At 35.5% G+C, this 21,238-nt stretch overlaps 1 protein-coding gene across 14 annotated transcripts in view; it reads left to right on the top strand.

The window, feature by feature from the left end:
• The window catches only part of Birc6 (baculoviral IAP repeat containing 6), a 243,878-nt gene that overhangs the window by 210,567 nt on the left and 12,073 nt on the right, over positions 1-21,238 (top strand). For 13 of the 14 annotated variants that reach the window (XM_087216157.1, XM_087216155.1, XM_087216152.1 and 10 more), the window contains 5 exons: positions 7,601-7,746; positions 8,336-8,446; positions 11,760-11,977; positions 14,388-14,549; positions 17,596-17,673. In XM_087216157.1, the coding sequence (XP_087072283.1) occupies positions 7,601-7,746; positions 8,336-8,446; positions 11,760-11,977; positions 14,388-14,549; positions 17,596-17,673 (715 nt within the window). Of the gene's footprint in view, positions 1-3,777; positions 3,951-7,600; positions 7,747-8,335; positions 8,447-11,759; positions 11,978-14,387; positions 14,550-17,595; positions 17,674-21,238 lie in introns of those variants that run through there. The other variant, XR_015453010.1, reaches the window with a different exon arrangement.

The raw sequence follows: 21,238 nt of genomic DNA, 5'->3' as shown, positions 1-21,238 counted from the left end.
ATAATTATTTTTACAATTTGACAACTTTTATTACAGTAATTTTCAGGTGCTGCCAGGGTGGCAATATTCAGTTACTTCGTGTTTGAAATATTTCTCTTGCCTAATGCAGAAAAATACACCATTTTCTCATTTATTCAAAAACAACGTAATTTTGGGCTTACTTCTTTAGTTATATAGTTTAATGGTTGTTTTATGCAGTACTTTTGATGTTTAGGCCTACAGTCAGTGGGCCTTCTTCCCTGAGGAGGGGGAGTGAGAGATTGGAAAGTATCAGGTAAAAGACATACATCCAGTTTGAGCAGTCCCGACACATGTAAAGATAGCCTGTGAATGAATAGATGTTTATTAATCCATGAGTGCAGTACTTCTATACTTAATTTTGAAACAGTTATAAGGATTACAATTATAATGATCAAAATCTGGTGAAAATGAATTATAACTGTTGGATTGGTGACTTAGGGAGATGAAAAACAAAAATATTTTTGCTTGTTCTGTCATTTTAAATTAATTTTGACTAGTACAGTATTTCTGTCCTAGCTCTTATGTTTTATTAATTTCCTTTCCGGTTTTTTGAGAATAAGCCAATCAACCTTACTATGGGTAAGTGCTAGTAAACAAATAGTTGTTTAGAGTTACTGGTATATAATAAACATAAGGAGGTAATACAGCTTTTAACTTTTTATATAGGATTTACAGTTTCAGAATTAAGAATATGTTGTTTGCCTTGCTAGATGTAGTAGGCAAGAAAATATTCTTATTGAACAGAGAATGAAACTATTAGAGTTTAACATTAAAAATTTGCTAATAGTTGGACGTAGTAGCACATGCCTGGGAGATGAGATAAGGATATCACAAATTGGCACCCAGCCTGGGAAATTTAGTGACTTACCGAGATCTTGTGTTGAAAATTTAGAAAGAGAGCTGGGAATGTAGCCCAGTGCAAAGGCCCTATGTTCAAATCCCCAGCACCGCCCTTATTCCCCCAAATAAAAAATTACTAAGGGCAAGGCGGGGGATTTAGCTCTGGTTTTGCTGCCTGCTGCGCAAGCACAAGGACCCAAGTTTGATCTCCGGTCCCCCCCCAAAAAAAAAAATTACTAAGGGCAGCCTGGGTGTAGTGGCACAGCCTATAACCCTAGCTACTCTGGAGCGTGAAATGGGAAGATGAGGAGTTTGAGGCCAGCCTAGGTAACATAGGGAGACCATGTTTCAAAGTGAAAATAAAAAGGATTGGGGATCTAGTGTTGAGCACCCTGGGTTTAAGCACCCCCAACACAAAAATCATAAAATTATTAATAAATAAAGCTGGGAATCAGTTCCCAAGTCTGATGATATCTGCAGTATTATGGAAAACAATATTTATAAAGGAAGACAAGTTGATTGACTCAGTCTGGATACTTCTGTTTTTATACACCACTACTATTTCCTACCCAAATAGATCACTGATTGCTTAGGTTTCACGCTTACATAATGGCTAGGCTTGAATTTTGGCTCATTCCTGAAAATGCCAAAATACAATTTAGTCTATTAAGTGATTTTTTAAAACTTTTACGAATTATTGACTTAATATTTTTGCCTCAGTAGTACATTTTAATGTAAAATTCATTTTACTCTTTATCAAGTTATATAAGTTCTATTATCTTAGACAAAATCTCAAGCAGTATTAACACTGAATTTGAAATCCATTGCTAAGTAAGATTTAGTTTATAACAAATATTTCTGGGTACATTGCAAGCTTGTCTGTATAACTGTGAAGGAGTCTTTAGAATTAAGGTAGTTTGGATCTCCCCTTTTTGAAAAAGAGGAAGATTGTGATTTGTTTTAGGTTTTCTAATGCAGAGTGGAAGTACAAGAATGTACATCTCCAGATGTCCCAGTTAAATGGATCTAAACTCAACTTCTAGAAAATAATTAGGTGTGTGGATCCATGATTAATTTAAAATAGGGGAGATGGATGGACTGGTGTTTGAGGTGTCTTTGGATATTTAAGATTTATAAAACTTTTTAAAAATGATGACAAAGAAGTAAAAATATTTTAATGGAAAATATAAAGCTACTTTTGATAATCTTCCATAGCACATGTAGTAATGTGGATTTTATACCATTTTTAATGATATTTGTGTTTTACTCATGTTTTATTTCCTGGACAAATATGTACAGTAGAACTATATTTATTTTTTTTGGTACTGGGGATCGAACTTGGGTCCTTGAGCTTGCACAGCAGGCAGTGAAACCACTGAGCTAAATCCCCGGCCCCATTAGAACTATAATATATTAAGAGGCAGCATGTTTCATTTGATACACATTGCATTTTAGTTATGCCTAGTTAATAATTACTACATTACCATTGTAAACTAAGCCTCATTGTGTTTTGCTGTGTAGCTAGTAAATGAACACACAGAACTATGTATAACCAATTATATAAGGATTAGGTCAGCTTTAGCCCATTTTATCCTTTTCTTGCTCGATTAATTGATGAAATTAATTGAATAAGAATGAATAAAAACTGTTTTGTCCTGAAAATTTTTTGGTTATTGATACATATATTTTTCTTCTACAGTACTGACTTTTGAAGCTAATTTGTTATCTGCTTGCATAGATTGGGACAGTGTGCTTATTATAAAAATTTTTTTCTCTGTGTTGCTCAGCTCCTCCTCAAATATTATTGTTTTCTTTTTTTTTTTATTGATACTGGGAATCAAAGAACCTTGCACTTGTGAGGCAGGCAGGTGGCTGCACCACTGAGCTAAATCCCCAGCCCAAACATTATTATTTTCTGTCTCCGAGATTTTACTGTTTATACCCTGTATTTTATTTATTTATTTAATTTTATTTTTGGTACTGGGGATCCAACTCGGCTCCTTGCGCTTATGGGGCAGGCGACGGAACCACTGAGCTAAATCCGTGGCCCTATACCCTATATTTTAATATCTTTAATTCCTTTCTCAAGAAGAAATTATTTGAGGAGTTGAGTGAGTAGTAGTTGATATTTTAAGAATAAACAAAAACACCCACTCAAAACCACTCTCCCTATTTATGATCAGCTATTGTTCAATAGTTTTAGACCATACGAAAGCATGGTGGTGGACATCTGTAATCCCAGCACTTGGGAGGCTGAGGCAGAATCTCTGTGAGTTCGAGACCAGCCTGGATTACATAGTGAGTTCAAGGCCAGCCTGAACTACATAACATGTGGTATCCAGATTACCTCTTCAAGTGGCTCTCTCTCTCTTTTTTTTTTTTTTTTTGTGGCTCTCTTTTTTGGTACCAGGGATCAAACTCAGGACCTTGTGCTTGCAAAGCAGGTGGTGGAACCACTGAGCCAAACCCTTGGCCCAAGTGGCTCTTTTAAACAAGTATTTCAACCGTGTAATATTTTTGGCATTAGAATTAGGAGTGCAAAGGTTTAAAGAAGTTTTCCCTAAGTGTTCTACTGAGGAAATAGCTCTAATAAGTTGTTTTCAGTTTATGGAGTGTAAAAGCACATGATTCTGATGTGATATATTTACTCTGAATAGCTCACATAATTTTATGTGGTAGTATTAGTAGAGGCACATCAATATAACTGAATGCTGAGATATTGGTTCTTTTTTCCTGTTGTTTTCACAAGAAAGATCTGGCCATTTGGCTCACATCCTAGTTCACATCACAACTCACAGAACCCAAATTTGCTTAATTTATTAGCTTTTTAATTGGAATTCATAGCATAGTGGAAAATGTTTGCAGATAATCGTGTGCAATAGTAGAAACTTCAGTTGCTTCCTCATATTTCTTCAGGGCAGTGATCACAGCCAGATTCAACGTATGCACAAAGCAGCGGATACCATGGTAGCGGCCGTCGCTGATTGCTTTTACCATGTTGGATCCATTGTCAGTCTCAAAGACCTACTTCCAGCTAGGTGCCTTGAACTCAAATAGCTTTTCACACAGACTTCAGGATGTGAGCTAAGGTATGGCCTTTTTTCATGAACTGGGCCTACATATGGGTTGACAGTAACCTGCAACTTTTATAGAAAAGAAACTACTCACTGTAGTAGTTTCATGTCAGACAAATGAATAGTCACAGCCACTAATAGGCAGGTAGTGTGTGTTCATGTATTTGAAATACTGCCACCCTTTTTTTCTGTATGTTTTTTCTGAAAGAAATTTTCAAAGTAAAATTTTTCATGAGAACTTATGTAAAGGTCTAAGATATCTGCTTTATGTTTCAGCCATTGTCTTAATATGAGGTGTATATGATCATTTTTTATATGCGTTTGGTGTAAAACATTTCTTTAAACTTCTGGATTCTCACATTCTAAAAAATAATTTTGGTTTAAAATTTTAAAAATATAAAATTACTTATCCCATTTATATGTTTTTAAGAACCTCTCACTAATTTTTTAAGAACTGGAATTAAGAAACTGTTACTCATGAATAGGGTTTGAAATTTACAATCAGTGGTTTTTCAAGGATGTAAATACAATAAATCTCTAGATTATATTGTTATAGTTCACTCTCCATGTCAGGCCTTCTTGTTTTTTCAAGGAAAAAAATACCCTTTCTGGAAAGAATAAGCTTCACTTTCATATCTTCCTTCTTTGCTTGGCAAGATATGTTTCTTTAAGTGAAATCTTTATTAAGAGTACAGTGGTTTAGCAGATTAATGACAGACTGAGAAAACCATCCATATTTTATTATAGATAAAACCGTGACTTTTTTCTCAAGCAACTTACAGTTCAGTGGGCCTTGTACTTAAGACTTTTTTTAGGCTTAGTAATAGAGAATCATCTATAGTTAGGGAGGTTAAAGTCTTCGTAAATTCAAAGAGGGTACTGTGGAGAGCTTTTGTACTTTCCCTCTCAGTATTTAACAGTTTATTAACAGTTTTTGACAAATTCAGTTAAGAATCTGATTAAGCTTTATTAAGAAATGGCTAGCTTCACTGTTAAACTGTAGTCTCAATTTTATTTCACAATTGTAAAAGATAACAATGTCTGGGTTGACTCTAGAAGTAAAAATGTCGTGATGGGCTGGGGATTTAGCTCAGTGGTTTCGCTGCCTGCTGCGCAAGTGCAAGGACCCAAGTTCGAACCCCGGTACCAAAAAAAACCAAAAAATGTCGTGATATTTCAGTTCTAAAGCATTCATTGTACTCCTAAGGATACTGTACATGCAAATACATATGTCTGCATACATATACACACACAGATATTGATGGCTGAAATAGTATAGAATACAACATGTGCCAACTGTTTCCCTGCATGGCAAAAGAAAGTGGACCTGTGTTCTCTCTGACTTCTTATATTCTCTGCGAACATAAAGAGAACATATGGGAGAAGGTGCAGTGATTCATTGACACATTGTGCCTCACTCGATTAAGTCCTTTTGCTAGGAGAGGTATAGTATATACCTTATAGTTAGGAATATCTGTGGATATAGTTCTTTCACATACTGTAGAAACCAAATTCAAAACCCATGAATGATACTGTATACATTTGCTCTCGCTGCCTGCATGAGTATCTTGTTTTACTAATTATTATCTATCTGTTATCAAGCATTGAATTTCTGAGCAGATTTTTGTCTTTATGATAAAGGCTTGTTTGTGCTTGTGTGTAGATGACAGTATTATTTTGTTACAGATTCTTCTGCATTTTGTTGTATTTACATTCTCTAAGGCTTCATGCCCACTCTGTAATGCTATTTTAATATAATGGCAAAGTCCTTTTCTTGGTAGGTATTCAACTAGAAAAATAAATGCTATATAGTTTAGATTGTGCCTTAGCATAATACTCTAAATACTTTTATATGTGATTTTGGTTTGTTTGAAATTTTTTATTTACTGAATTAATGAAGATACAGATTTTTTTAAGTTAAAAAAACTAAGTAAAGATGTTTATTGTGTGAATAACATGCTAAGGGTTGAAAAAGAAGAAAAGGAAATAATGTTTAGTTGTGATTTTTAGTGACTCTTGTATTAAATTATTACTGTATTCATCTAGAAAATTTAAATAAACATTTTGATGTCCTATACACTAAAACCTTGCTGTAATATAACCTGTTAGAACAGTTTGACATAAGGTTAGGTGTATGGTGTACTATTTAAAAATACCATGGATATTTAAAAATTTTATTATAGTAGAAGTTACATTGCTATTAATTTTCCTCAGAATACTTACTCTCACTTCAAATACACTCATTCCATTGTTGTTGCCACTTTGTGAGGCAGTTCTGGAAGTCCTTTTTCATGTCTTTAGTTGTGTTGACGTGGTTCCCTCAATGTCCTGAATCAATTCAAAATGTTCACCTTTTATGATCATTTTGATTTTGGGGAAGAACTAGGAGTTGCACAGTGCCAGATCCAATGGATGAGGACAAACCATAATGTTTTTAGGAGCCTGCCTTTCTGTTGGATGGATACAATAGCATTCCCCATAGTTCTGATCACACCTCATAAAAACAAGAAAGAGGACTTTTAGGTGGTTTTTCTTTTTTTCTTCGCACGGGGATCTAACTCAGTACCTTGAGTTTTCGAGGTAGGGAGTGGAGCCACTGAGCTAAATCCCTAGCCTAAGAAAGAGGACTTTTAGAACTGCTTCAGAAGGTGCTGGGGATTTAGCTCAGTGGCACAGCGCCTGCCTGGCAAGTGTGAGGTCTTGAGTTTAATCCCTGGTACCCCTCCCAAAGAGAACTGCTTCAGAAGGTGACAGGAACAATGGGGTACATACATATGAAGCAAGGAGTATTTTGAGAGGGACCACTAGCAATGTCTTTTACTTTAATACATTTTTTTAAACCAGGCTTGGTGGCACACGCCTGTAATCCCCAGACTCGGGCTAAAGCAGGAGGATGGCCACAAGTTCAAGGCCAGCTTGGGCTACAATGAGTTTAGGGTCAGTCTAAACTATATAGCAAGACCATGTTTCAGAAAACAACATAATCAAAGTTAAAAAAAAAAGCGAGAACAGAAAGAAAGTGAATGTAAACATTCACTGTATACTTTGATTGCCTGTGGTATTTTAGGTCTTAAAAGAAATAATGGAATAATTTACATCCTAATATGTAGTGTTTAATGAAAAGTTCAGTATATAGAAGCACATTTGGTAAGATAACCAGTAGTGAACCTACATCCTACTCTGAAATAATTTCTTTATTTCTTAGAAATTAATATACTCTTAAGTAATTTCACAAATAGAATTAAAAGATTGCATGTGATTCTTTTGATTCCCAAGTCCTAGAAGTTAGAGCTGTTTGTTACTTTAAGCAATAGAAGTGACTTGGCTTTCTGTAGGTATTTATAATTAAGTGTAGTTTAAAAGGTGTGAAGGACATAACAGGTAGCAGGTATTTTAGAGCATGACATTTGTAAAATCTTTGTTTTGTCTTATTTAATTAGAAGAGAAGAGCTTCTTACAACTTTATTATCATAGGCATTAGCCTGAGGCTTCAAAAGCGATAATGAATCTAACTTAAACTACTCCTGTTATAGATTATACATGACAAATGTAATATACACTAATTTTTATTTATAGCCAATGTATTTGATTTATGGAGGTATTGATTTTTAGTCCTAAGAACTTAATTTTTCTTGTATTTTCTTTCCATATTAAAAAAAATTCAGATCTAAAAGGGAAAATGTTAAAACAGGAGTGAAACCAGATGCCTCTGATCAAGAACCAGAAGGACTTACTCTTTTGGTACCAGATATCCAGAAGACTGCTGAGATAGTTTATGCAGCTACCACCAATTTGCGGCAAGCAAATCAAGGTACAATGCCCTCCCTCTTACGTTACTTTTCATTTGATGCAAAGATATCTCATTCACCTGTGGGACACTGCCCTTCTGTTCCATTACGTTAATGGTTTTCAGGCAAGTGCATTTACTTAAAGTTTATTCTCTGTTAGGTTATTCTTTGTCAGGTTTCAGTCATGAATAATTTGTAATTTTAAAACATTTATCTCTGATTGCTAGGTCTAAATTTAGTGGGCTGAAAGCATGCATCATAAATTTCTTTATTTGTGAGTTGAAAAATGCCGTTTTATTAATAGAAAGTAGGACATTAAGGCTATATATGAGAATTCAGATTAAATTAGCATTTAATATATTAGCAACAGAAGAACAATGATTTTTCATTTTTTGTTTCAGTTTCTTATTTTTAAAGTTGATTAGGTTATTTATTACCCTGTTATAATGTTTATGAAATAGAAATCCTTTGTTCTCAAAATGGTAAAATAGCAAGATGGTAGTGGAGAGTTTGATGATTTTTTGTGATTCAGAATTTGAACCTCAGAAGCAAATTGTTTTTAACTTCAAAAATACATACTTATGTTATTTATTTTGAAATATTAAATAACAGAAAAAAAACTAGGTGAATATTCAAAGAAGGCGGCTATGAAACCCAAACCTTTGTCAGTATTAAAATCCCTTGAAGAAAAATATGTGGCTATTATGAAGAAACTACAGTTTGGTAAGTTGAAATTTTTCATTTGTTCAGATCTCCTTTTCAGTTTAAACACTAATATTGAAGTGTTCTAATAAAGATTTTAAGTCTTGCTTGTAACAGAAACTGTACTTTATGTATACATATGAAATTGTTATCATCTTTATCTCTTGAATGTATATCTGTATGTATAATTACTTAGTACTTGTGTTTGGAAAAAACTGCAACTTCAGTAGAAAGCCTGTAGAAATCTAAATAAATAAAAGCAAAACTGTATGTCTACAAAATAGGCAAAAAGATCCTCCCTCCCTCTCTTTCTCCCATCCTGCCACAGTGCTGGAATCAAATCCAGAGCCTCACACAGGTTAGATAAGCACTGTGTCACATACCTCTCCATTTCTGTATATCCTGGCCTAAAGGAAACTAAAATGTGGAACTAATTTGTTACTCTTACTCTTCTAGAGTTCCACGAGAGTCTTCTTTCAAAAACACAGTTTAACATAGCCTAGTTCCTAAAACTCTTGAGGAAGGACTAATGAAAAGATCATATCATTACCTTTAATAAGGTATAAGTCTGTAACTATAGGTTACCATTTAAATTCCACATTTCAATATAAACTGTTATGTGTTTGCTTCATTTCCATCCTTGAAAACCAGCCCAAGGTACTTTGACTATATCAGAAAGAACACTAAAGTGAGATTCAGAAAATATTTATTTTTTTAAAAATCAAAACTTTGGAACCTTAGTAGAAATTATTTAGCTTTTGCTGTACTTTTAGGTTTCCCATAAAAATCTCACAAGATAATATATAAGGAAGTGATTTGTACTTTTGTTTGAGGTTTGGTTAGTGTACATCTTTTCCCTAAGTTTGGCAGTCTAGTATGTTCTTAGTGTGTTAACTTGATTTTTAAAAACATTTCTCATTTTCTTAAGTATAAAAGCAAATACTTTATTTGGATATATGAATTTAATAAGCTTTATTATCTTACTATTTCCATGGGTTAGAGGTTCTGTGTTCAGCTATTTGGCTCATGGTCTCTCCTGAGGTGTTATAGTCTGCAGTCCTGCTAGAGCAACTCTCTTCTGAAGCCTGTGCTTTCAATCACACTCCTGCATCTGTTGATAGGAGGCTTCAGCTCCTTGCTGGGTGGACCTCTCCCCTTTAGGGCTTCTTGATTGTGTCACTTATCAAAGCTGACAAATCCTTCCACGAGAGAGTAAATATGAAGCCTAGTGCCTTTTTATTTTCTTTTTCTCTGAGGTAGATACTGTTTATTTCTCATTTTACATGTAAGAAATCTGAGGCTTAGAGATAAAAATAACTTGCTCAATGTCACATGGGTAGGAAGTGGCAGTATATGACTTTGAACCATGTCTACCACAATAATTGCCTTCAGTTCACTTATTAACCCACACTTAAATCTTGTAGTACATACAAAAAAGTTCTTTTTTTTTCTCATTGGCATTTACCATCTTTTCAGAATTTTGGATTTAATATGATCAACAACAAATACACAAGTAGGGACAATTTACTCAAATAGAAAGCCAGCATCCTGGGTACAGTACAAAAGTTAATTAACATAGTCAGGATACTGGACATAACTCAAACACAAACTACCTACTTTAACAATGAAATAGTAACAGCCACAAAGTAACTTAGTTGTAACAAAGGAGCAAAATAAAAACAAAGCTAATTAACAGACGTTGCTTCCCCTCATGTTAGTTACCTCCTTTAAACAAGAAAAACTACCATTAGTCTAGTGGTTCTCAATCCTGTCTGCCTGGTAAAGGAGTAGAGGAAATGAATGGTGCCTGAAACAATAAGGATATCTAAGGCCCACCTCAGAATAATTGAGTATCTCTCTAGAATCGGACCCAGGTAGAGATATTAAAGTGCAATCAGTGTGAAGAACTACAGGTCTAAAGTAATAAGCAATAAAAGCCATGCCCTCAAAGTAATTCAAAACCAAAAAAAAATGGTTATATAACATTTCTTTTCTCTTGGAAAGGGGGAAGGGCAGACACTGATAAAATTCTCTGATCTTTATCTATTTTAGATTGCCCATAGTAGAGTTTAACAAACATTAAATACTCTAAAGTTATTCAAACATGCTACTCAAATTGATATTCTACTTTTCATTTACAAAGCTCTTATGAAACAATACTAGCTTTCAGAGAAAATCCTCCACATTTTAGGTTTGCATAGATGTTCAAGTTAGCTCTTTGTTGAACTAAAGAGTCAATAAGATGTATTACAAAGTATTTTATTAATCAACAAGTTATTATGAAATGATACTTAATGTACCACAAATAAACTTTTTGGTGCAGAAAGGAGATCTTGAGTGTTTTTCACCTACTCTAAAACTGCTAGAATTCCTTTTTATAAGATCAGTTTCTTCAAAGTTAGAACCTAAACAAAATTTTTTTCTTTAAAAATGCATACATAAAATACTTTGCCTACAACTGTACTGTATCACTGACAAATCCCTACAGGAAGATTCAGTAGGGATTCACTTATCTTCAAAATGACCTTTCCTCATTTTTCAGTTTGGAATGATACCAGGTCAAGTCTGGAAAACAACTTCCTTAAGAACATGTAAATCCACTTAGCCACATCATCTCAAGTTCACTGAGTCCTGCTTCTTCGGCTTCTTCCATCAGGACTTCATGTCCACCTCAGTTCCTTCACCACTCTTGTTCTCCAGTGTCAGTTCTAGTAGGCCGTCCTCACTGACGTCTTCAGTGTCGGCCAGATCAGTCAGGGGCAGAGGGTTCCTCCAGGACTGGAAGGTATTATACTGCCAAAATTCCTCACCGTGCTGGCGCGGCATAGCTCCCCACTCCCCCGCCGGGGCCCAGCGCACCCCCTGTCCTAGCGCCTTTAATGTATGGCCTGGTTCTTGAGGTTATACATCATTACTAAGTCTGTCCTACCTGCAAAGAGTGTGTTCCTTTAAGAATATGTTCAAGAAGAGATCCTAAAATGTGTTTGTCTATATTGTTTATGTTGGAAGTATTTCATTGAACTTTAGGTTTTCTTCTACTTACTAATTCATAAATATTATGTCTGTTGTTGGCTTGTAATATAATCTATGAGTGTGTCCACACTGTTAATTAAAAATCATTTCTTGCCGTTGTTTCCATTATCTATTCCATCCATCCAGCAGTGTTAACACACAGGCAGGTGTTAGGTAAGCATTTCTACTTTGCATTTCTTCCACAGCGATTCCCTCTCCATCTTGGGTGGAAGATAATTAGCGATTTATTTGTGATCTGTGTCATTATAATGGCTGCTTTCCATTCTGGTTCTCTGATGTTTTTTCTTTCTTCTTTTTTTAGATACATTTGAAATGGTTTCTGAAGATGAGGATGGGAAATTGGGTTTTAAAGTAAATTACCACTACATGTCTCAGGTGAAAAATGCAAACGATGCAAACAGTGCTGCCCGAGCCCGTCGCCTTGCCCAGGAAGCTGTGACCCTTTCAACCTCACTGCCTCTGTCATCATCCTCTAGTGTGTTTGTACGCTGTGATGAGGAGCGACTTGACATTATGAAGGTTAAAACAGAGCTTTGGCACCTATCTCCCTGGTTAATTTTCTCACTGAAATGTTGATATAGAGTACCAGAAATAGGATGAATCTTTTAAGACTTAATAAAAATTTTCATGACCACTTTAGACTGTAGTGTTAGTTCCAGGTATACAATTAGACTGCTATTCAAAATAAAAATTTAGAGAAAGAAAAAAAAACAAAAGAGCCACCTTCCTTATATATGGCTAGTTTTAGAGCATGGTATCAAAGGATTTAATATTGATCATTAATAAAAAGTTGCAAAATTTCTTCCCAGCTGTCCAAGTTAGTCCTCTTATATTTTATAGTCTTCAAAATTTAGTGTTTTCTGCAAGTTTTTATATGTATAAATTCATAAGGTGGGCCAAGGATATAGGTCAATGGTGCCATGCTTGCCTGGCAAGGGCAAGGTCCTGAGTTTGATTCCCAGTACCAAAAACAAGAAAGGTCTATGAGTAAAAACAAACAAGGTCTATGAATACAGTAATGGCAATACAATAATGTCTAATGAACCTGTATGTTTTAACACCATGGTGATCTGATCTCAAATTCCAGGTCCTAAAGATTTGACACCTGAAGAGAAAAAAGTTCTTTACATTTATGATCTAATTCACAAGTTAAATATTTTATCTTCCTCAGATAGCTAAAACTTTTGACTTCATTGACTTCTGGGAAGTTTTTTGTTTCCTTGTTTTGCCTTTTTGGTAATTTCTTTTCTTCAGAACTCTTATAGACATTGCCTGTTTGACCACATTTGATTTCTTACCAGCCATAGAACCCTTCATATTATTACTGGCTAAGGAAGTACTTAATCACTAAATGGACCACAGAAGTTCATACTTGTGTGCTTTTCTCTATTAAGTAGTATCCTGTACCTGAAAGATCTCAGCAGAGACCCCCATACCATAAATCAGATTTGGGCTGGGGATTTAGCTCAGTGGTTTCACCGCCTGCTGCGCAAGCACAAGAGCCCGAGTTTGATCCCCGGTACCAAAAAATAAAATAAAATAAAAACATAAATCAGATTTGTCATATGTTGAGACTCTAGGGCCACTTGCCTCCACACTCAGCTCCTGCTGTCAAAAGACTTATTTTTAAAAAGTTTATTGGTACAATTTAAATATACATAATGATCACATTCATCATACGGAATTTGTACCTGTGCATGATATATCTTAATTATTATTTTACAGTCAAAAGACTTTGTTGCTTTTAAGTTGCATAATAAATATCTGTTGATTGATCCAAATGAAATTTACAAGTAGTTATTACATTCATTGTTAGGTCTTCTGCTATCTTTTGGACTACTAGTAACTCTAAGAGAAATACCTATTATTCTTTCCAGTTCTTTTTGCAGTATTACATGAGAACATTTGTCCTGTTACTTATTTATCATTATTTTAGAGAAGAATATAAAAAAGCTGTTTCTTATATAGTAACTTATCTGAAGATTTAAAACAGATAAATACCTTCATACCTCGAGATACAATAATCTATATAGAATCTCAAATTGTTGAAATACTATAGAGAAAGTCATGAAGGAAAACTCAGGAAAGAAAAGTAATTAAGTAATTTAAAAAATATTTGACAGGTAAACTTTCTTCTTTCAGTAAGGCATGTTGTCTGGTTTGGTTTGCTTTGGTTTGACTTTTTTGGTTTGCTTTTGTTTTGTTTTATTTATTTATTTGTAACTGAGATTGAACTCTGGACCTTGTGCTTGTGAGACAGGTGGTGGCACCACTGAGCTAAATTCCTGGCCCTGTTTTTTGATTTTTGAAACAGCATCTTACTGTGTCATTCAGGCACTCACTATGTAGCCCAGCTTGGCCTCAAACTCATGGCGATTGTCCCACCTCTGCCTCACCATCCCTCTGCCTCAGCCTCCTGAGTTCTAGAATTACAGTCATGCAGCACCCCACCCAGCAAGGCATCTCTTTTACTAACCCATTTCCATCAAAACTGAATCACTTGGGCCGGGGATTTAGCTCAGTGGTTCCACTGCCTGTCTTGCAAGCGCAAGGTCCTGAGTTTGATCCCCGGTACCAAAAAACAAACAAAAAAAGTGAATCATTTTGCTAGGAATTTAGCTCAGTGGTTCTGGCGCCTGGCTTGCAAGAGCAAGGTCCCTAGTTCAATCTTGGTACCAAAAAAAAAAAAAAAAGAAAACCAAGTCACTTTAATTCTAATCCAAAACCATTTCCTAGTCCTGTGTTTATTTTCCTCTAATTTGTATAATATTACAAAAATTAAACTTCTGACTTCATTTTTAGCACATTGTGGTAGAGCTGTGTATTAGCCATCAGGGGATGGTTCTTATTTCATGTTTTGTTTTTCTGTTCTAAGTACTGGCCTCTAGGAACAATGACATGGGCTTCTGTGTGTTTTTATGGATACCAGGTTCTCATAACTGGGCCAGCGGATACCCCCTATGCAAATGGCTGCTTTGAGTTTGATGTGTATTTTCCTCAAGATTATCCAAGTTCACCGCCTCTTGTGAACCTAGAGACAACTGGTGGCCATAGTGTGAGATTCAATCCAAACCTTTACAATGATGGCAAGGTAACGTAATTGCAGTCTTTCGTTTCTTTCTTTTTTTTTTTTTTTTTGGTACCGGGGATCAAACTCGGGTCCTTGCGCTTGCGCAGCAGGCGGCGAAACCGCTGAGCTAAATCCCCGGCCCCAGTCTTTCGTTTCTAATGGCTCCAAAGGTTCTTTATTATCTGAACAAATATGTTTTCTTATCTTTATGTAAGAGGGTTTCTTCATGCTTCACTTCCTTATGTGCACAGATTAGCTTGAAGAAGAAGAGTGAACGAACCAAAAAGAGCAAAAACAATACAGTGTTAAACATTTAGGATATTACCAAGTTACAAATAGACTAATTTACTCATCACATTCTGTGGCAACTTTTGAGAGCTGACCTCCCTCACAATACTGCATAGCCAGAGTCTGTCTTGGCTTGTTACTTTTAATTTCTGTGTCGAAATCTAGTCAGCTTCTCACAAGTGCCTGAAAGTTGACAAATGACAAAAGCATGGTACCATCAACTATTTCTTCTTTGCCTATCACAACTTTTTTTGCCATTAGAACCACCTTTATGTTTTATGAAATAACAATTGTGAGCCTATCTTTTTTTTTCTTTTGGTACCAGGGATTGAACCCAGAACCTTGCACTTGCCAGGCAGGTGTGGGTGCCACTGAGCTACTTGTGAACACAGGCCCTTGTGAACCTATTTTTAAAAATTTATGGAGGGGCCAGGGATTTAGCTCAGTGGTTTCGCCGCCTGCCTTGCAAACACAAGGGCCTGAGTTTGATTCCCGGTACCAAAAAAAAATTTATGGAGGGTCGGGATGTAGCTCAGCAGTGCTGCGCCTGCCTGGCAAGTGCAAAGCGGTACCGGAAAAAGCCAAGAAGTATGTTAAAATGTTTTCATTTTTTGTATTAAAAATATAAAGCTGGGCTGGGGATTATTTAGCTCAGTGGTTTTGCTGCCTGCTGCACAGGTGCAAGGACCCAAGTTCGATCCCCGGTACTAAATAAATATATAATATAAAGCTGCTTTGCTATAAACAAAGTTGACAAAGAGGAGAGGTATTATGAAAGTCATCTCACCTGACAGGAAACCTTTAAAATTAGGTTTAAAGAAACAATCATAACTTTTCAAAATAACTTTGGACAGTTTAGAATTTCAGTGGTAAGTTCCATGCTTAAAATGTAATGTTTAGAAAGAACTGCAGTGTGAGAAGAAATGTATAGGTTTGATAAGCAGATACTTTTTTGATAGTGAGAATAGCAAGTACTTGAAATGAGTCTATTTTATCAAAAGTGACCCCAAGTTTTCCATGGGTTTTGCCCTCCTAGTTTCAAAGGTTCTACCTGCCTTGGATCTTTAGTTGCCATGTTATCATTTCATCTTCATCATTAGGTCATATCAAAATGGTAGGATTGCTTTCCTGGGTTTATTGCAGGAAACCAGAGGCAGACCTTGCTTTCTTTGGAAGAGCAATGCCTAGTTTTTCTAAAACTGAGAAAAGAAAATGGCACTATTGACTTTTCTTGAGATACACTATTAACTGAATAGAGTTTGTGTAAAGTACTAAAATTTGTTTAAATTAATTCCATAAAGCTTAGTAGTAAAGATCAAGGGTGAGGTACTGGGGAGTCCAGTGCCCAGAATTATATAGTCTTTTGCCATTATAACTATGTGTACTGTAAATCACACAGTTGTAAACTTAACTTATATTTTTGTGGTGCTGGGGATTGAACCCAGAGCCTTGCACATGCTAAGCAACTGCTCTTCCACTGAGGTACACCTTTAACCCCCAAACATTTTTTTAAATGTTTATACACTGGCAACATTTAACCTTAGGTCCTACATCTGTACATAGGTTGCCACAGAAATGATCTTGAGATCAAATTGGATGATATATCCATCAGTACTTTGAATAATACATACTGTTGTACAGATGAAAGTCTTTTCATTTTAATGAAACCACATACCAGATGAAGTAATTATTTTGTGTTGTTTTTACACAACAGTGTTGAAAGAGTAGTGAAAAGGATTTTTATGCTTTTTAATACCACTTTCTCAATTGTTTCCCATTATATAAAGTTGTAAATTTTTCATTAAAAATTCACAAATCTGATGTTTTTTATGTTCATAGGTCATATCCCAGAAGAACATAATGTAATATGCCCCAATTTTGTTTTTATTACAAGAGTAGTTTGTAAGTACAGATAAAATGTCATCAGTTCTCTTTTTCCCTAAGTGACTTCCCTAAGTTTTGCAGGTGGTTTTGTGATGTGTCTTCTAAGTGAATGCATATCTAATGTGTCCCACAGTGTGTTCCAGGGAACCCCGGAATTTGCAGCACCTTTTCAAGAGTCTGTGGATTCCTTAATTTTCCAACTTTATGTTTCTATGAGTCCAGATTTGATTATACTTCAACCTATGCAAAATGTTGCACAAGATGATTGTACAGGCAGATATAAAATTCAAGTTCTGGGCCAGAGATTTAGCTCAGTGGTTCCCCTGCCTGCTCCGCAAAGGCAAGGACCCGAGTTCAATCCCCCGTACCAAAAAATAAAATAAAATAAACTTCAAGTTCGTTTTTTGTTTGTTTGTTTTTAGGGTTTGGTTTTTGTTTTGTTTTTTGTATTGATTTTTTTTTTTTTTTTTTTTTTAGCTAAACATTTATTGGTACATTTTAGATATACTTGAGAACATTCAAAATTAAAGCTTTTTAAGCCATAGCCCACTTTCAAAATCTAGGAGATTTTAAGAAATATAAACTGATACCACTTTTTCTCACTAAAAAAATTTTTGTTTTGGGAAAATAGTTGCTTTTCATTGAAATACATATTATTTATATAGACATATAATGGGTGCTGGTTCATTTTTCATTATGAGAAAGTTGTAATTTCATACAGGCTTTATATCACATCTGAAGATGCTAATTTGTATTCTCAGACTAGCCCATATTTATGCTTGGGGACATAAAACTGAGACACTTTGACATGAGGGCATTTTGTTTTTTCTTCTAGTTATGGCACTTTGTTTCTAAGCACTCCTTTCAGTTCTGTTTGTTTTTTTCTCTTCTTCAGGTTTGTTTAAGCATCTTAAATACATGGCATGGGAGACCAGAAGAAAAGTGGAATCCTCAAACCTCAAGCTTTTTACAGGTAAATAAAATTTCCAGTGACAGTTTCCCTTACACAATAAAAAACTGTGTATGTTTGAAAAAAAAATTTAATGATGAAGAGTAAATATAGTAAACAAAAAAAACCCTCATAGAATGTTAAGAAACATATACTAAGTCATTAATAGATGAGTAGTTAGTGTAGTGAAGTCTCATCTGAAGGTTAACGTCTGAAGTTAGGTCTAAGGCAGAAATCTATTTTTGTCAAAATTACTTTAGGAAAAGCCTTATGTTGAGCTGGACTGGTAGCTCAGTAGTAGATTGCTAACCTACCATAGCATGTATGGGGCTCTGTGTTCAGTCCCCTTTAACATAAAAAAATACATAATTTTGAAGAGCCCTGAATTCTTAAATATTCTATTATACAACAGTACAGCTAGTTCTTTTTCTCTCTTTTCCTAGCTCACACTGTAGGTCTTAAACCCACGTGAATGGAATTTAATATACTATTGATGCTATATGTTTGTTCACATACCTGGTTTTTCTGTAATCTAGTTAATGACTTGACTCCTGAGGCTCAAAAGTACTGTCTTAGAATTCATAAAACTTGGGATTTGTAGTTATTATTTTACAGAGCATTTGACACACAGATTTCGTAGTCTTTAATTTTTAAATTTCTTTTTGTGGGGGTTGGTTTCTTTGAGACAGGCTGTTATGTATTTCAGGCTGGTTTTGAATTCACTATGTAGATCAGGCTGGCCTTGAACTTGCAGAGATCCTCCTGCCTCAGCCTCCAGAATACTGGGATTACAGGCATGTGCCACCATACCCAGCAACCTTAGTTTTTTAATTTCTATAAATCACGTGAAGCACATACAATGAAGTATGTTGCCTAACATCCCATTTTTACTTAGACTGGGTCTTAACAGTTTAGAAACCTAGCAGACATGGACAAGTAAGCTTATCCACTTTGTCACTTTGTTGCCTATTCATTTAGGAAGTAGAAGCAGTTATTGTTGCTACATAGTTTCTGTTTATTTAGTTGGTTGATTGTTTTTCTTGTGGTACTAAGGATTAAACCCCGGGGCCTTCACTTTAATCTACATTTCTAGCCATTTATTTTTAATCTCCTGGAAATCTGTTTGCATCTGTTTTATGGATTTCATTTGTTTCCTATGTTGGGATTCCATCATGTTCCTCAGATCCTGTATTTTTTTATCTGTGTCCTCTCCAGATTTATTAATCATGTCTTGCACCATGAGCAAAATCTTTGTTGTTATCTGAGTAATTATTTCTGATTTCATTTTTCCCAGATCCTCTTTTGTTGCCAGTTCAGAGAGTCCAGGTGGTTGAGTATCAGACTGTTCCATCTCGTTTCCCTTTGGGGTTGCTGTAGGTGATCTGGAAGTCTGTTTTTGAGGCTTGTTTACATGTCTTCTCATTTCCACGGGGGTGGGGGGTGGGGGGGTGCTTCTGACACCGGTGCGGCTCACCTTCTCTGCCCTAGGAGCTTGGGATGGCAGCGGGGGAGCTTCCTTCTGGTACTGGGGCCGGCTCACCTTCTCTCAAGATTTCAAAGTTTGTAGTTGGCAGAGCTGGGATTTGAACCTACCACCACTGACTCTTGGTACAGGGCTTTTAGCTGTACACCAAAGCCACTGTGTATCCCTCAGAGGGATGGAAGGGAAGGTGAACTGGTGCATCTGACACCGGGGAGACTGCCTGTCTGTAGGGCCCAGATGACCCTATGGTGAGGGTAGCAGGACTTCTCGGCTAGCTGGTGGCTCCCCTTTTTGTCTCAGCCCAGTCTCGCTTACATATTATTTCTCACCTGAGGCGGGATGTTTCCTTTTCCCTGTTTCAGCATGAATGCAAGTGGGCGAGGTATGGTGCAGCCATGCTCTCTAGCCATTTATTTTTGTTTCTATTTTGAGACAGTGTTGCTAAATTCCCCAGGCTGGGCTTGAATTTGAAATCTTCTGCTTTATTTAGCCTCCTAAAATGCTGCACCACCACACCCAGCCATAGTATTTTAAACCCACATTTATAGTAAGTGTTTAAGAAAAATAACTATAAATTATCCCCAGGTAAGCCTACTAAAATTGACCTATTCCAAAAGATTATTTTTCTACATTTGTATTTTATATTAGGTACTAACAAAGATAGGAGAATAAATGCATGTTTTTGCTTCCGAAAAGGTTAAATAAATTTGCTGACGTGTCACACAGTAATAAGATAACCTATTTCATAAACTATTCTTTGAACTTAATTCAGGGAGATATTTATTAATCTCTGCTAATAAATCTTTTTTGTGTTATTGAACGAAAACTTCATACTTTCTCAAATGTAATTATTTTTCTGGTACACATCCATTCTTCATGTTCCTTTAGTGGACTTGGATGTTTTAAACCAAATAGGCTATGAATCTCAAGTAGTTTTTAACCTATTATTTGAATCTACAACTATTTAAGATAAAAAACTATATTGTGTCCAAGAAGATGAATTAAATAAGTTTTTTAATAGATTTATGAGATCCATTTAATTTTTTCCTTTTATAGAAAAATGAGAATTATATAGGAAAAGATTATTTGAAAGGCCTGGGGCAAAAAGAAACTGTACCTTGAAAGGCTGTTTCAGAAGTGTCAGAATTGATAGCAGGCATGGTAGTGTATGCCTCTAAATCAGCACTTGGGAGGCTGAAGCAGAAGGATTACTTCAAATTGGAGGCCAGCCTGGACTATATAGTTAGCCCCTGTCTCAAAAAAAACAAGAGCAAGAGAGAATTCAGTTGTGTATATATAATAGTATATAGCCAAAAGCAAACCACTTTCCTTCAGTGATACATTCAGTTTCAGGAAGCTTCAAACCTAAGAACTCTTTGTCTGACAATTAAACTGATTACATCTTTTTTTCTTGTAATTGACCCTTGCTTCTATTTTACATCTTATTAATCATACCTACTTTTAAGTCAGAAATTTCAGGTTCAGAGTACCCATATTAAAGTATTCTAAGGAAATACATACCTTCACTCTTAAGATGTTTATCTGTGACATTGCATAATCATTATGCCTAATAAAAGTGTAATTGCTGTTAGTCCCTTTTCATTGAAGAAAAAGGTAGGTGGTATCTGTTTTTTTTCTGACTTAAAAAATGTTACATTAGTTACTTATATAGGTTTATTAGCCATGAATATTGTATTATCTAAGAATGAGCTCACTCCATGTGTTACACCTGGAGAAACAAACCTTCAGGTACATACACAGGTCAGAGATGATGTTAGAACACTAAGACCTTCTTATCCCTATGACTTTTTTTTTTCCTTAAGCAAAACATTTAACCAATGTGACTTCTAATAATAAGGTTTTTCTGATACTGTGGCAGTTAATTTTTCTTGGAATTCATGTCTAAAATTGCCTCATGCAGTTTTCCTTGTGAGTGAATATTGTTAAAAGCTCATGGCTAGTATTATGGTCTTCAAAAGTAAGGACAGTTTGGCAGTGTTTATAATTGGTGTGGGAGTTGGGTGCAGTAGGAGGTGCCTGTAGTCCCTGCTAGTTAGAGGATTGAGGCAGGAAAATTGAGCTCACGCATTTGAGACCAGCCAGACC

Source organism: Heterocephalus glaber, unplaced genomic scaffold, assembly GCF_053883595.1.
Source record: "Heterocephalus glaber isolate CG9 unplaced genomic scaffold, H.glaber_assembly_v1.0 deba00001457, whole genome shotgun sequence".
In the NCBI taxonomy this organism is placed as follows: Eukaryota; Metazoa; Chordata; class Mammalia; order Rodentia; family Bathyergidae; genus Heterocephalus; species Heterocephalus glaber.
Note: the sequence above shows the minus strand (reverse complement) of the source record. Positions and strands in the feature narration are given on the sequence as shown.